Source organism: Melanostigma gelatinosum (assembly GCF_949748355.1).
Source record: "Melanostigma gelatinosum genome assembly, chromosome: 14".
Lineage (NCBI taxonomy): Eukaryota > Metazoa > Chordata > Actinopteri > Perciformes > Zoarcidae > Melanostigma > Melanostigma gelatinosum.
The window spans coordinates 25,022,027-25,039,273 of record NC_136647.1 but is presented as its reverse complement, the minus strand read 5'-3'; the positions used below and the strand labels follow the sequence as shown (position 1 = coordinate 25,039,273).

At 41.1% G+C, this 17,247-nt stretch overlaps 1 protein-coding gene across 1 annotated transcript in view; it reads right to left on the bottom strand.

Moving 5' to 3' along the window:
* The window catches only part of dlg2 (discs, large homolog 2), a 239,301-nt gene that overhangs the window by 188,019 nt on the left and 34,035 nt on the right, over positions 1-17,247 (bottom strand). The window contains exons 2-4 of the mRNA XM_079282881.1: positions 15,906-15,989; positions 14,458-14,619; positions 11,688-11,747 (exon numbers count right to left, since the gene is read on the bottom strand). Of these exons, the coding sequence (XP_079139007.1) occupies positions 11,688-11,747; positions 14,458-14,619; positions 15,906-15,989 (306 nt within the window). The remainder of the gene's footprint in view (positions 1-11,687; positions 11,748-14,457; positions 14,620-15,905; positions 15,990-17,247) is intronic.

The following is a 17,247-nucleotide window of genomic DNA, read 5'->3' as shown; positions in this document are numbered from 1 at the left end:
TGACACAACCAATATAAGCCAGTTTAGAGAGCAAACAGGTGGTTGAAGGTGGGAAGGAGAAAGTCTGAGAATGGATAGAAGAAACGATGGACGAGGACAAGTGCGTATGCGAGATGGGCGACGAGGAGGAAGAGGAGGATGGCAAGAAAGAGGAAGAGGACGAATAGGAAGAGGAAGACAAAGAGTGGAAATATCTGATGAAATTCGAGCAACAGTCAGACCATGTTATAGTCCACGGACTGACAATGAGGGAAACAGGACTTAGAGTGCACCCCAATTTGAGCCGATTTTCTGTGTCCACCATAGTAAGGACATTCAGAGAAGAGAACAGGTACAGTATGCTACTGTATTTTTGTAATTGCAAATTGACTGTACTACACTATATGCAGCTGTTTCAATGGACATTTGTAAAGTTCATCACTGTATGTATTGTACTGCATGAATATTTTTTGTAACTGCACATCTACTTTTTGTTGAACTGCAAGGCTGCCACATGCAGGTGGAAGGAGAGCTATATTCACTCAGGAGCAAGAGACCGTTATAGTGGGCATGGTCCTTAAAGATAATTTAATACGACTCAGAGAAATCCAGGAACGAGTGATACAAGACAACACACACTTCCAGGGAATCGACAGTGTACAATAAACAAATTGTATGGCCTTGAACATCGTCCTTTCTATTTGCTCAATAGATGTTGACTGGTTGCAGGTTCATATCAACAAAGAACAAGAATTACAGTATCACAGAGACAAAGGACACGTTTGTGAGATGCAGGGTACAGTACTGTAAAAATAGGGGTACAAGGAGGAGGAAGAACTAAATAAATTGCAAAGAGCAAAGCACAGTAGTAATTTCGGATCAATTTTGAGCTACTGTAATAGAACATGTTTTCGTTCATATGAAATTTGTTTTGAGATTAAAAATCGACTTCTCCCTGAGAACTATATGTTTTGAACAATGTGTTTTCTATTTATTGGTGTGTTGTTTACTGACTGCTTGATGGTGTATATTATTTTGATCACTTTGTTTATGATTTGAGAGCAGTGTTTGATTTTGAGCACAGGTAAAACTGTTTTGAGGCGAAAGTTTCATTTTGCAAGAGGATTCAGAGGTTTTGTAAATAGTGCTTGAAGATGAGGTTTTGTGTTTACAGTTTTGAGAGAATGGGGGACCGTTTCAAGAAATGTGTCTTAGCAATCTAGAAAACCTAACCTCTTGAACACTGCCCCTATTTTTAGGCCTCTGCTCGAAAATTGCATACCCATACTAAAGAGTGTATTTCTGCAACTACAAGGTCTATTTTAATGATTTTTTGATTGTATAATACAGGTAACACTTGTGAGATGTGCTGATATCTGTACAATTGTGTATATGTTACTGGTTAATAACAAATACACATATGGCAAATTCAAGATTCTTCAAAAAAATTTGAAGATTCATAGTCACCAGTGATTCGTATCGCAAAAGTGAATTGTACACAAGTACACCACCCCCCTCTAAAGGGGGCTGTCTACTAACTTTACTTCTTTGTGCTTTCACAGGTTCCCATGGATCGCAGTTTTATCTGGACACTACTAGCCATGGCCCTGCTGACACCTACTACAATCTCTATTTAACATTATTAACCCTATTACATTAATGGCTCCGACCGTGGCTCACTGGGTTAAGGGGGTAGTCTGGGAACCGGAAGGTCAACGGTTCGATCCCCGACTGGGATGTGTGACGTGTCGAAGTGTACCTGAGCAATACACTCAAATTTCATGTATGTGTAAAAATGTATATGACAATAAAAATGGTTTCTTCTTCTTGACAGCCATCTGTTCAGTGCAAACAGCCTGCTGAATCCTTCATCTCCTCCTCTGACTGGTGGGAGAGGGCCACTGATAAACACCTCAGCCTTGACAGAGCTGACTGTGTTTAACAGATCAATAAAGTCTCACTTCAGAACTTCAGACTGTTGTTTCACAATATCACAGCTTCCTGTATGCAAGATGATGTTTTTCACCGTGGTCAGCCACGATGTCCAGGATTTTGTCTCTCATGTTAGAGACCATATCTTTCGGAAAGCAGTGTGACAGAGTGTTTTTGGTATTCTTGCTGCACAGTGTTCTGACATCTTTTACAGCATAGTCACCAACAATCAGAGTCTCAGGCCCAGTCATTAGCTTTGCCTGCGGCCTTTTACTCTCACATTGACTCTCAGTTCTTACCCTGCTTTGAGGAGATATCTGCTTATCCAGGTCATCAGATGGAGATTTAGGATCATGCGACAATGGAGTAAATCTGTTTTGAAGTTGTAGGCTTGGTTGTTGAGGTTTCTTGCTGATTTTGCTTTTCTCAGCTGTCCTTGGCTTTGTCCGTCTGAGTGCAGGGGTTGAGAAGGAGGTCTGTCTGTGTGGTAGTGCAGGCCAGCCAGTCGCATCACAAATCTCAGGGCGCTGGGCTCTGCCTGTTAGTCGTCCTCCCACATCCTGAGGGTATGATTTCCTCTTTGGCTTTGCACCGAGAGAGTTCCAGGGAGGACTACCATTTGAAGATTCATTATCTGCTCTCTCCTCCTGTTTATTGGTAGGCCTGGTGGTGCTAGTTAGCTGTATCTTAGCTAGCGTTTGTCCAGTGTTTTGAGTCCATGGTAAAGTGGTATAATTCCCACACAGTCCATTTACTTCCACGTTCACTTCTAGTCGGTGGATTTTTGTTTCCAAGACTGCAATCTTCTGCAGGAGTTTGTCGTAGTTGTCCGTGGAGAAGGGAGGAAAGATAAACGGTAAAGTCTACCTCCACTATGTTGCAATCTTGAAGTGCTCATCTCAGGTAACTACTGAGAGGTAAGTCTGATGTCAGACTGGACACGGAAGGCTTCTTGAGACCGTTGATAGTATTTGATGGTAACATTATCTATTGGGACTCTAGTAGAGTCTCTTCCAATACAAGGTAGTGAGACAACAAGCCAGGGCAGATTTTCAAGAACTGTCCAAATGTTCCTGAAACAGATGGGCACTTTGATATTAGTCGATCTACAGAAGAAGAGACATTTTAAAGAATCTCTTTGATGACTGGAAGTCTAGACAGTTCCTCTGACCCAATTAAAGAGACTGAAAAGTATGGGGTCAGATCAGTCTCAATAATTGCAAATGCACACAGAGACTTACAAATGCGCACAGAACAATTCACAAATATATTCGATTTACAAATGCACACAGAACGATTCACAAATACATTCCAATGCACACATAAATAAATTACGATTCATATAAATGTAAACAAAAAAATCACAAATTCTGTTTGTCATGTCTGTCTCAACAGGACAGTAGTTTGGGGGAGGCAGTAAGAAGAACCTGATCACATGTTATTTTACTAAACTAATTACAACTACCAACAGTCATACCTTCAAGGACCTTAATGTATTGTCACATATGGTCAAATAACGACAAATAATGGCTAAACTACTGCGGAATCCACACTAAAACAGTGGCAGCTTGCAACAGGAAGTGCCTCTACTAGCTGCCGCTACCACGATGTGAGCTTGCCCTTTCTTGACTTCTGACCTGTCGCCTCCACAAATTGGGCAACTCTAACGCTAGCAGCCTCGTGGGGGTGGTGGTGGGGGGGGGGGGGGGGGGGCGCTGCGCTCATGTGATTGGTTGACAATTAGAATGTTGAAACAAATGCATTTGCGAATCCAGCGACGTCAGAAGAGTCTCAAAAAACCCACAAATAAATGTGTAGCGATCCACAAAGAAATGCAGTGTGATCCATAAACAATTACATACAAATCCACAAACAAATAGAAAAAATCCACTCAGAAATACATACAAATGCAGAAATATATTTGTTATTTTCTTTTCACATTTATATAAATCGTAATTTATTAATGTGTGCATTGGAATGTATTTGTGCAACGTTCTGCGAGCATTTGTGAGTCAAATTTATTTTTAAATCCTTCTGTGTGCATTTGAAATTATTGAGACTGATCTGACCCCATAGAAAAGTGCTATTTTTTCAACTGTGTAATGAGTATTTGATATGATGAATGGAATTTTCTGTGGAGCCTTTAGATGACAATTAAGTTTGAATGAAGTTTCTTCACCCTAATCTTGGCGATCTCATTCAATGTTTGGGTCTGTAACTCTTTTATGAAGTTTTTGATGAGCAAGTTTCTCAATGGAAAGTACATTGCCCCTTTATATTACAGCACCTCTTATATAAAAACATGATGTAATAAGGTCTGCAAACCTCAGCTGGTGCAAGGTAGTGGGTATGATGTAACAATCATACATTACAATAAATGCTATCATAGTTTAAAGGTGCAAGATCCGAGATTGGGGGCATTCTTCTGCACACCTAGAAATACAGTAAGTCAACACAGAAACTAAGAAATAAACATCCCACAAAACTGAGCTGAAACATCTAAAATGGCCTACTGATAGCAGGAATAGATTCAAATTGATGAAACTGTTGCTGTATTGTCAGAGCACTTTCAAGGTCACTCGTCACTTATCAATTTGTTTTGCCCCATCCCAACAAATAGATTCACCACCTAAAGCTCATTTTCCTCAGCTGGGAGGAAATACTTTCCTTGTCATCCTGACAACAAAATAAACCACCCTGTCATCAAAATCCACAGAACTCAAAAGGCTTCATTCCAAAAATAGCATGTCAAGATGAGTTTGAGTAATATCCCTTTAAATGTAACATCTGTTCACCTCATGAACTTCAGGGTACAGTTCAGAATGATAAATGCACAGATGCAATGTTTTTATGAAGTCAGAATCCATCTAATGTACCATGTGATGTGTTCAACCCGGTCTTTGCTGCCTGGGTTAGGTAAAAAATGCCCTAAGGAATTACGAAAGGTTTTGGCTTTATAATTCCCAATGAAGTGCATTTGTGAGACTGAAAATGATTCCGGTGTCCTCATCGTTGCTGTTGGTGGCACTGTTGTCCATGTCCCCACTAACCCACAGTGGCTTTAAAAGCCAATCTTTGTTTCCACATGGTAATCAAGGCCTCCCATTGTGTGGATGAGAAGACAGAGGAGGAATAATGATAACAGGGAGTGGATTAAAGAAAAAAAAATCTTTTCCCCACGGAAATAAAGTTATACTACGGAAGTTCACTGTTGATCGGACACCGAACATAACTGCTTCTGCAACCGTCATCAAATTGGCGTTTATTACTCACAAACGTCACCCCTGCCTGATTGACAGAAAATGAATTGCTGCAAAAAAAAATGCATGTGTTTTTACAAGCGGACATTACCATGGAAAGAGGGTGGCAATCGATACCAATTGCAGCAGTTCGAATCAATAGCATCTTCCCTGATTCACACTCTCCAATCAGTGGAGCTTGATTCGGTCAGAGATGCAGGCGTTACACTTCTTCTGGTCATAGACAAACCATAATTCTCCCTGCTGCTTTTACAATTACACCGGCTGTATTAAAGCAATTTTTCATTCAAAAGTCCCAAGGCTGAAAGTAAACAAATAGGCTGAGCACAGAATGGGTGGACCTGGGCCTGTTCACGACTCCCTTACAGTCATACTCACATTACAGATCCAATCAGGTCCTCCTTTCCACGAGGGAACCAACCCACCAGGAAATTACAACCAAAGAAAGTCAATAATTATCTAACAGATGTGAGATTGTTGAAGACAAGCGGCAGAGTAGAACCTAAACTATGCATTTACCCGCCGCAACGCTGGTGAGTGTGTGTGAGATCATGGCAAAACCACAGAGGAGGTTTGGAGTACTTTGCCAGGTATCACTGTGATAGCTTCACTATCGTGCAAGTCACAAAACTTTAAAGGTGTGGTTGAGATGAAAATGAAGGCTGTTTTCTCTGACCAAGTAATTGGTCAGATAATAATTAAATACTCTTCCTACTATTGAAGAAAATCATCATATAACTTGTGAATCCAACTGTTGTTCCAATCTTAATTTCCATGATTGCAGTAAACACAAGTGTTCCTCTTTATGTAAAAGTATCCAGAATCATTTGAGACGTAAAACCTCATATCACAAGCAACAGTTACATAACGTGTTATTCTGGTTCTCAGCATCGTTCTTGGGAAATAATTATCAGGGCCAGACAAAAAGTAATTAATCTCTCAAGTGTACCAAAACATTTCCGTACATGGAGCTGTGTTCTGTGTGTTCTGTGTGCCCAGAACAAAATAAGAGCATGCCCTAATTAGGAGTCCAGATGTGTCCTGATACTTGATTCAACGGAGTCATTTGATTGGTGGAACGTAGCTAAAGGGGGCGTGAATTTTGACTATAAGAGTGATCTGTGAAAAGCAGTACAGGGGAGTCGTTTCAATATACTGAACTTGTTGATGTTGGCTTGATCTTATTAAAACACTACCCGCTGGTTGCAACTCCAGTTCGCCGCCTCTTCTCGTCATTTTGCCACAACACTACTGGCAGTAGGTAGCTCAATAATGACCTTGTTAATTGAAGTATATTAAATGATGCACAGGAGAGGTTGTGGTGACAAGACAAACAGCGATGGAGAAATATTTGGAAAGGAAAATTGCAGACTCTGAACTGGGCCGTGGACAAAGTTCTAACCCAGAGGAAAAGCAGAGTATGAGTGGTGGTCAAAAGAAAGAAAAAACAGTGAGCTCGAGGCAATCCAGCGAAAGATATCTTTCGTTTGGATTTACTTTCACCGGGGATCTGACTGCACCGACTCCGTTATGCTTGGTGCGTGGGGAAAAGCTATCCAACAGTGCCATGGTCCCAAGCAAGCTTAAACGTCAAGGTGTCATTTTGTAACTTCTTTGGTTGTTGGTGTGCCGCGGGATCTTTTTAATGTAAAAAATGTACCACGGCTCAGAAAAGGTTGAAAAACACTGGTCTAGAGCAGTGGTCCGGTACCGGGCCGTGGATCATTTGGTACCGGGCCGCACAGAAAGAATACATATTATATTATTTCCGTTTTATTGATTATCAGAGTCTGAAAGAAGTTTTATTTTGAAAAATGACTGGATTCTCTCGCAATTTCATCCGCCTGTGCCTCTTGACATGTCAAGATGCTCATCTCGGTCACGTGATACGTTTCCTCAAAAGTTAAGCCCGCAAACTAGCGAAAATTAGTAAATAACCTTTGGAGAGCTTCTTTGCAAAGAGGGAAAGGCCGCTAAGGAGACAAGAAGAGCTACAACTTCCAAGAAAAATAAAGCTTCATTTAACAGACAATATCAGGAGTAATTCTGACGCGCTAAGCCCGCTCTGCATGTGTCGACAGAGGACGATCAGCTGCTGGAGGTTGTAAATGACGGTGGCCTTAAAAGTATGTTTGAGACAACAACTCTGCTGGTGTTTTGATTAAAATCAAGGCTGAATATCCTGAGATCACCACTAAAGCACTAAAAACCCTGCTTCCATTTCACACATCCTCTCTGTGAAGCAGGATGTTCTGCAGTGACAGCAATCAAAACTAAATTACGGAGGAGACTGGACACAAGGAACAGACTTCGGGTGTCATTGTCTCCCATTAACCCAGATGGGACCGTCTCGTTGCAGAGAAACAAGCTCAGGGCTCCACTGATTCAGCGTTATTTTGAGTTGTATTTATGCATTTCATATTTGTTTTCATGCCGGTCGTATCATTTTGTTTCGTCGTGTTTTTCCGCCACACCTTGAAGGCCGGTCCGTGAAAATATTGTCTGGCATGGAACCGGTCCGTGAACATATTGTCTAGCATGGAACCGGTCCGTGAACATATTGTCTGGCACGGAACTGGTCCGTGAACATATTGTCTACCACGGAACCGGTCCGTGAACATATTGTCTACCACGGAACCGGTCCGTGAAAATATTGTCTGGCACGGAACCGGTCCGTGAACATATTGTCTGGCACGGAACCGGTCCGTGAACATATTGTCTACCACGGAACCGGTCCGTGAACATATTGTCTGGCACGGAACCGGTCCGTGAAAATATTGTCTGGTACGGAACCGGTCCGTGAACATATTGTCTGGCACGGAACCGGTCCGTGAACATATTGTCTGGCACGGAACCGGTCCGTGAACATATTGTCTGGCACGGAACCGGTCCGTGAACATATTGTCTAGCACGGAACCGGTCCGTGAACATATTGTCTAGCACGTAACCGGTCCGTGAATATATTGTCTAGCACGGAACCGGTCCGTGAACATATTGTCTAGCACGGAACCGGTCCGTGAATATATTGTCTAGCACGGAACCGGTCCGTGAACATATTGTCTAGCACGGAACCGGTCCGTGAATATATTGTCTAGCACGGAACCGGTCCGTGAACATATTGTCTAGCATGGAACCGGTCCGTGGTGCAGAAAATGTTGGGGACCTCTGGTCTAGAGCACGCTCTAAGCCTTTGAATGTTATGCTTCATTATTTAAGTGTATGTTAAACCAGTGTTGGACCGTCAGGGCCAACAAAGCCTTCTCTGCTGGCCTAAACAGATTCACGAAGTTATAGCTATTTTACAATTTATAAATTTTTCATAAATACACAACATGTATTATAATATTTTTCCCATTATCTTATGTTCTCATTGCACAGCTACTGTCTTCCTCAGTTACTCTGCTTCCAGTGCCGCTTGTTTTAAGGAGAGCTTTTATCCAATCAGATTTTTTAGTTTGACATGTTGGACGTATTCTTTGACGTGTTAGAGCTGTCTCAGTGGACTACAAGTACGTCAGCAATAATGTGCGGTGTGATTGGTCAGTGGGCAAGTGACTGTTGTGAAGCTGAAGCTAGCTAGCAGAACTTAGTATTAGTAGTAAGAGTTCAAGTTGAAAGATCTAACAGCGTCGGAGAAGCGTTGAACATTTTATGGCTAAGAATGCGTTTTATTTGCAACTGAGCATCTTGCTGCTTGGAGCTACGCTACGCTAACCTGAGGTGGCTAACCAAGGCAGCAACACAACACCATAGCACGGCAGGACACTTACAAGCTACGATGTATTTTGAAAACTTTTGGAGAGACCCGAGTGGATCTAACTGAACTGAACCGCACCGATGTTCTGTACAACCGCGTCATTAAACTCTTTGTTAACAAAGAAAGGAGGATGGACTTTGTCTTTAAGTGAACTGCTTTTGTGTTTTTACATCTGCAGTAGCGTTACCACTGTGTTCATTTGTCTATGGTGTCGTTTTTATGATATGGTTGATGTTGTTCCCTCTGATGTGAATAATATTTGGCTCGTGCTCTTCAGTGTGCGGTAGAATACATGTTTTAGCGCCACAGAGTTGCTGGATTGATTTGACATGCTTTGTTGTCATATAAATATATGTGACTGGTTCTTGTGAGTTTGTTCTTGTCATTGTGTTAATTACATTGATTTTGACTATATGCATTGTCCGTTAATGACACAGCATCCCGTCATGCGCGTATTCATGTATCATGTTTTTTTTACAAAGCAAGAATTATGGGGAATGGGGATTGTGTGGCGATTGCTTTAGCCCTGTTTGAATCAGTAGGGAGTAGATGCCTAAACACTGCGGGGAGAGTTTTAAGCGTGTGTGCTGCTGTTGGTTTTCCTGCTAAGGTCATTTAGCATAGCCTCCCAGAACACACGCGCCTCAACAGAGTAATGTTTTTCTTCCGTGGTGGGCGTGTCAGGCAGCACCACGCTGGGTAACTTGCCAGGTTGAGCGCAGTGGCTCCACCGAAAGAACATTATATTCGTTCGGTTTGTAAGCCTTGTACCGAACGGTTTAATACACCCCTAGAAACAAATAATAACCGTAGCTGTGGCGTCATAATGAGGTTATTCAACATAGGAGGTGATTCAACTGTAGTAGGACAGCACTGAAGGCCCAGGTATAAAATATACAGCCCGCCACTGTCCTAAACACATGACCTGGTAACAGTAAACTCTTTACCAAATAGCAATACATCATCATTAACAGAGACAGATTAACACCAGATAACAGTAACACCACAACAAGCACATGGGATTCACTGGCAAGCAAATGGGTCACAAACACACATGGGGGTTACAGTAAAAAAGTGTGGGCAGGGCTCAAGACTAACAGCGTCCCAATAGAAAATGTGTTTGGGTCAAACAGAGATCTTACCCGGAATGCCTCAGGGAGGAAAGGAATTAAAGAATGTACTTATGTATGTAAAGGAAGTTAGGATTTTATTGTCATATACATATACACATAATTTGACTTCTGCATTTGACCCATCCCTGTATATAGGGAGCAGTGGGCTGCCATTGACCGGCGCCCGGGGAGCCGGGGGTTCAGTGTATTGCTCCGGTACACTTCGACATGTGACACGTCCCAGTCGGGGATCGAACCGTTCGATCCAGTGAGCCATGGTCGCCCACATACATGTATGTACATGTGTGTATGTGTGTACATGTATGTATGTGTGTGTATGTGTGTGTGTGTATGTACATGTGTGTATGTGTGTACATGTATGTATGTGTGTGTGTATGCATGTATGTATGTATGTGTATGTGTGTACATGGGTGTATGTGTGTACATGTATGTATGTGTGTGTATGTGTGTACGTGTGTGTGTGTATGTACATGTGTGTATGTATGTGTGTATGTATGTGTACATGTGTGTACATGTGTATGTGTGTGTGTACATGTGTGTATGTGTATGTGTGTGTGTGTGTATGTGTATGTGTGTGTGTACATGTGTGTATGTGTATGTGTGTATGTACGTGTGTATGTGTGTGTGTGTATGTATGTATGTGTGTACATGTGTGTATGTATGTACATGTGTGTACATGTGTATGTATGTACATGTGTGTATGTGTGTACATGTATGTATGTGTGTGTGTGTGTGTATGTATGTGTGTACATGTCTGTATGTATGTGTATGCGTGTACATGTGTGTATGTGTGTACATGTATGTATGTGTGTGTGTATGTATGTGTGTACATGTGTGTATGTATGTGTATGTGTGTATGTGTGTACATGTATGTGTGTGTATGTGTGTACATGTGTGTGTGTACATGTGTGTATGTGTGTACATGTATGTATGTGTGTGTGTATGTGTGTATGTATGTATGTATGTATGTATGTATGTGTGTGTGTGTGTGTGTATGTATGTATGTATGTATATTCTTCTCATGTCGGTAGGAGAAAAGCTAACGGCGCTAATACTCAGACGCTTTACACAGTCAACACGAAGCGTTACACAGTAAAGTGCAGTTTAATGTGACAAAACAACACATTTACAGTGATTAAATGTCCTGAAGTATTTCAGCTGAGTACAGTACAATAAAGGTACTTCGAGTTTGAGTTTAAAACCAATCCTATTAATCATATATCTTTTAGTATGTTTTAGTAAGTAATCTTTTAGTAAGTATGTTTTTACTATGACGGTAAAAATGTACAACTAGATGATAATAACAAAGGAAGGAAACAACATTTTGGTACAGGACTGTTTGCATTCACTTCGGGACAGCTAAAAAACCCTTTGTGACATTGGTGAAGAATGTTAGTCTGGAGCCCTGTGTGTGGGTATGAGGGGAGGGCAGCTATCTCCAAGGGAAGGAAAGACTGCTTCTTCAGGCGATGGACTGAAGACAACACCAAAACAAAATCCATGCAGAACCGAGGGTACATCAATCATCTGGGTACAAGGACCCGGGAATAAGGACATTGCACCAAAAAATATCGAGGATTGAGATTCCCCAGAGGTCAAATAAAAATGAAATAAAATAAAACTTGCCATGTAGTTTGCTGTGGTCACACCGGGGTATGCAAGATCAAAACGGGTAACCAGTGCAGGCTGCAGGTAAGAAAATGACAAGACAAGATAACTAGCCAGTATACTTGGGTAAAGAGAGAGAGACGGGCATTAGTAATTGTTACCCTGTTACATGTTGAGTGGGAGGAGGAGGGAAACATGTTCAAAGGGGTTAAGATTGGATGAGGATGATGAGAGGGAGTGGATGGCTCTGACTGCCTGCATTATTTCTGTCAATGAGGAAGAGCCTCTTCCCCAGTGACAGACTGGCTGCACATGTGCAAAAGCTAATTCACTGATGTTCCCTACTGCACCAATGACTCAAACTGATTGAAGAACAAATAAGTATTAGAAAACAGAATAGTGTGTTGCTCAATAAACATATACCAACATTGACTACCAACTGCCAACAACACTTTGCACCATACTTATATATGGCATTTGATTTGGTTGTTTGAGCCATTTCACTGCTGTATGTTACATTTACATGATGACTCTCTAACTTTGGAGATATTTTACAATGTATGTAAATGAGTCAGATGTCAACACAGGCAGAGGGTGTAATCAGAGCTAAAGCACTCAGAGCTCCAGACAGTAGATGGTGACAGAGTATAACATTGAGGATTATAAAATCTGGTTTCACATTCAGACAAAAGCATTAACATCATCATTTAGCAACAACACTACGAGAGAAGTGATGAGTTCAATCACATGCGATCCTATTGAGTTCCTGCTGTAATGCTGCTGGTTATTCAAGAAGTCTTCACAAAATCAAAGTCAAGGCCAAGCGTCCCTTCAAATGCATTCAAACCAACATAATTCAATACACAATCATTTCAATTATGATTACTTCTAATAACCATTTGGAGCCCATTTAAAAAAACTGGTAGCAGATGACATTTTGAAGGGCCAGTGTGTAACACTTGTGGGGATCTATTAGCAGAAATGGAATATCATTTTCATTACTCTGTTTTCATGAGTGGATCATCACCGGAAACTAAGAACAGTTGTGTTTTTGGAGAATGAGCCCTTCATGTCTACATAGGGAGCTGGTCCTCTTCACGCAGTCCGCCATGTTGCACCGCCGTGTTTCTACAGTAGGCCAGTAGGCCTCTGAGCAAGACTACGTTACCGTAGTCTTGGAAAGGGAGGAGTGAGTGGGGGGATTATCAGTTGGTTTTAAAATGCAAACAACTAAATTCCACCAAATCCTACAATCGGTACGTCAAAGGAAAATAGAATCAACTGAAGAACTGTAAAGGTAAATACTGTTACCACTTACTGTAGTTAGACTTCCCTTAATAACAATATATGCTTTGAACACTAACATTAGGAAGAATTATTCTGCTGCATATGTGCCACAACATATCAGATTATTTCTAACAGTGTATAAATTCATGCCCATGTCTCTTCTGACTGTTGTTAATGGTATCTATTTGGGAAAGATTTTTTTTAAACTCTCAGTAAATGTCCTATTAACTAATATAAAACTGCACAGGCATATATATATATATATATATATATATATATATATATATACATATATATATATATATACATATATATATATATATACATATATATATATATATATACATATATATATATATACGTATATATATATATACGTATATATATATATATATATATATATATATATATATACATATATATATATATACATATATATACATATACATATATATACATATATATATATATATATACATATATATATATATATATATATATACATATATATATATACATATATATATATATATATATATATACATATATATATATATACATATATATATATACATATATATATATATATATATATATATATATATACATATATATATACATATATATATATATATATATATATATATATATATATATATATATATACATATATATACATATATATATATATACATATATATATATATATATATATATATATATATATACATATATATATATATATATATATATATATATACATACAGTATATGCAGGAAATGTATCCCCCGTTCACTGAAACAACAAATGGTTTGCCAAGGATGTCAAACACTGCCTGAAATGAACTTCTCTTCATTTGCAACATTGCCCTCTGCTGGCTCAAAGCTCAATAGAAACACAACAAAGTCCATCTGCCAGCTGAACTGCTGTCTCATCTTTGACATCGCTCTCTTATTGACCTTGTACTATGTGCATGAGACGTGTGTTTTATCCTTCAACTTTGGACTTTACATGGAGGTGAGCTCCTTTTTGGGCTGAGAGTCACTGAGAGGTTCGAGGCTGGACTCCAGGTCAGGATGCACCAGCTCTTCATGAATCAAGACAATGCAGAGGGGAAATGTGTGCAAAGAATGGTGAAGGCAGAGAGAAGGAGGCATGTGGAGACAGTATTTAATCAACAAAAACTACAATTTGTGCTTCTGTGGAACAGAAAAGTACATTAAAATAGGAGGAAAGGAGGAAAATAGGAGGAAAGCCTTCATCCAAAAAGTAGACTCTACAAATTGTTCCATACATCTGATAATCAAAACTGAGAGAGTAATTCTATATAAAATGACCTATGAACAGCACTGAGCAGTCTGTGGTCATATTAAAGCTAAAGAGACTAAGACAAGGCCATGTTGGCAGTCGGTCATGGTGCTGAAGGCCGGAGGGTCATGGTTTCTATGCCAGGTGCAAAAGCTCAGACTTGGAATGGAGGGAGAGAGGGTGTGATGCTAACCTTGAGAGGAGAGATGTGGGAATGGGACACGTAGCCGTGCACATTCTCAATCTCAGACAGGTTCTTCTCGGACACGTGCACAAGCTCAGGGGCGTGCACCTCGTTGGTGAGCCGCGGGAATCCCCGGTCAAGAGGCGGAGAGTCGTCTTCTTGGTAGTGGTACTGCTGAGAGCGGAACGAGAGAAGGAGGAAAGGGGGGAGATGGAGAGAGAAAGAGAGAGGACACCGACAAGTGATGAGACCCAAAAACAAAAGTAAGGGCTTTGTGTTCCTGTTCTCAGGAATGACAAGAGAAAAGACAGAAGCATTCATCTTGATGACGTTTGTACATTAAACTGGCAAATTCATGATCATACCGTCATTTTCAAGGTTTCCTTTTCTTGGTGTGATTATTGTACAATGCTTAAATATTCTAAATAATGAAAAGAATGATGTTGAAATGTATATGTTTTCTTAGACATCAACATGGCTAAGATATTAGGCACCCAGAGTAGCACAAGAGATTCACAATGCAGTCATGAGGTATTAACTAAAATTGCATTTGTTGCATACCATTATTTATGAATATGAAGTATTCATTACATATGGGGAGTGTCTCAGATTTAGAATATATATTTATCTCACTAGGTTCTTTTAAAAAATATAATATAATACAATACAAGGAATTTCAAGCTATAACTTCTACTAATCTTTATGTTCTCTATGAGAAACTAGATTTGGTTTAAAATCACTTCCTCACTTGAAGCAGGCATTTCTTTACTGATCTTATACAACAACCTAATACAACAACACCATAAACGGTGGCTTCAAAAGGACCATGTGGTGATATAGCAGTCGGACACAGTGTCAGCTAAAGCTTACTGACTCTGACACCGTAAGCTTTACAAAGGTACGCTCACTACAGTTCATCACACGTTGGGAAACATGCTTTCATAGACAAGCAGTACATGTAAAAAAATGTTGATAGTATGTTGTGGGATGATTTTTTTCTCACACCAGTCCTGTACTGTCCCCCGCCCCCCTTGTTGTGGGTGTTTAAGGGACATTTCTGACCTATCCCAACTAATCCATCTAGAAACTGAAATTAGATTTTTGTTGTATTTTCTTTGATTTGCACTGAAGTTTGATGATACCCAACTTTAGCAACAACAGATTCATATGACACAAAATGTAGCCGTGGTTAACATGTAAATACAGTGTTGAGAGTCAACAATAGCTCTGAAGTGTGACACAAGATGGCGTGAATTAGAAGTCACATTTCACATCAGAGGGCATCAACATGATGAAATCTAATTTGAATATGAGTGGTGAAAAGTGAGAGATGAATCATGACTCGTCACATATCACATATCATGTCAGCAGAGTAAATACTGTGGTTGATCGCCAGAATGATACTGTGTGGGTTTGGATGGGGTGAAAAATACTACTCCCCTCCTCCCCTCTCTCACCCAAGGAGCGTTCATCAAGGCAGGGTTCATGCAGGGTGGGGGCTGGCCGTTGTGGGGTGACCCCTGTACTGCTGGTGGCCTGTTCTGGAGAAAGCAACAGGACCATGTAACCACTTTCTGGCCGAGAAATGAAGTACAGAAACAATCAGTCACGTCCAAGATTCCAAGCATTCAACCAGTTCACCCATACAGGAGCAAAATGGCAGCAGGAGGCTGAGAAGCTCAGAGGCACTGGCATATACAGTACTGTTGGGGTCTGACCATATGGCTTCAACATGTGCTGTGGACAAAGAGAATCAGGCCTTCACTTTTTCAAGCAAAGGTTTCATCCTGATTTGTAGTTCCCCCCCAAAAAAACTATGGTTCCTGAAGTCACCTGAATGCACCGCTGCAATCTCATTGGCCGAGAGCCAAGAGACCCCAGGACCCCTGTGGTTCAACCACTGTCCAACAAAACTAACTGCAGATCACACCTCCTTGCTTTTTCCCTTCGACCTCCGTCGAACAGGGAGCACACAACGCTCTCTTCACTCGGACCCCCGTCCAGGCCACAGAAGATCCAGCTTTCCCCGTCAGCGTGACGCTGGCCACGCAGGCCACGAGGAAGCGACGGCCTTCTCCCCTCCTCAAACCCTGACAAGGTCACGAGCCATTTCGCTGGACGAAACAGACAGTGCTCCACTTTGAGTAAGGCTCACTCAGCCCACGTAACGAATCCGCATCCGCATCCGCGATCCGTTCTCCGCTTTTTGCTTTTCTTTTTCTTTTGTGCACAAACCGGCACAGAGGAGCCCGACGAAGCCTCGCTCCTCTCGTGACCGACGATTCCCGGTAAGACGCGCAGACACGCCGTCTCATCCGAAGTTAACTGTCCTCTCTGCAGCGAGTACAGATCAGACCTGCGTTTGCTCCAGAGCCACGCCAACGGACCGAAACAGCTCCAGCAAAAGCTGTGCGACACACAGCGCCCGCTGCAAAGCCGCGCCGACCCGCAAGCTCCCTCTGCCCCCCTTCCTGACGAGGAAAACGGACAACTTCCCCACGAACACTTCAACGTTGCAACGAAGCATCGACAAGTAAGATTCTTGGTATCTGGGCATAGCTTAGCTTAAATTAACTTAAGTTTAATTCAGGCCATTCATTTATATGTTGATATTCCCGTGTTTTTGTGTGTTTAAGTGACTATTGCGCAATCCCTCGCGGATCAGAAAATCCGCTCTATGGTGCATTCCCGTATTCTGGTTTGTGTTAAGACACTGTCGCATTATACGGAGGTATTTACGCAATCATTACGGACCAGAGAAGTTCCGTTGCATTGTGTATTAACTGTTTGACTGTTGCT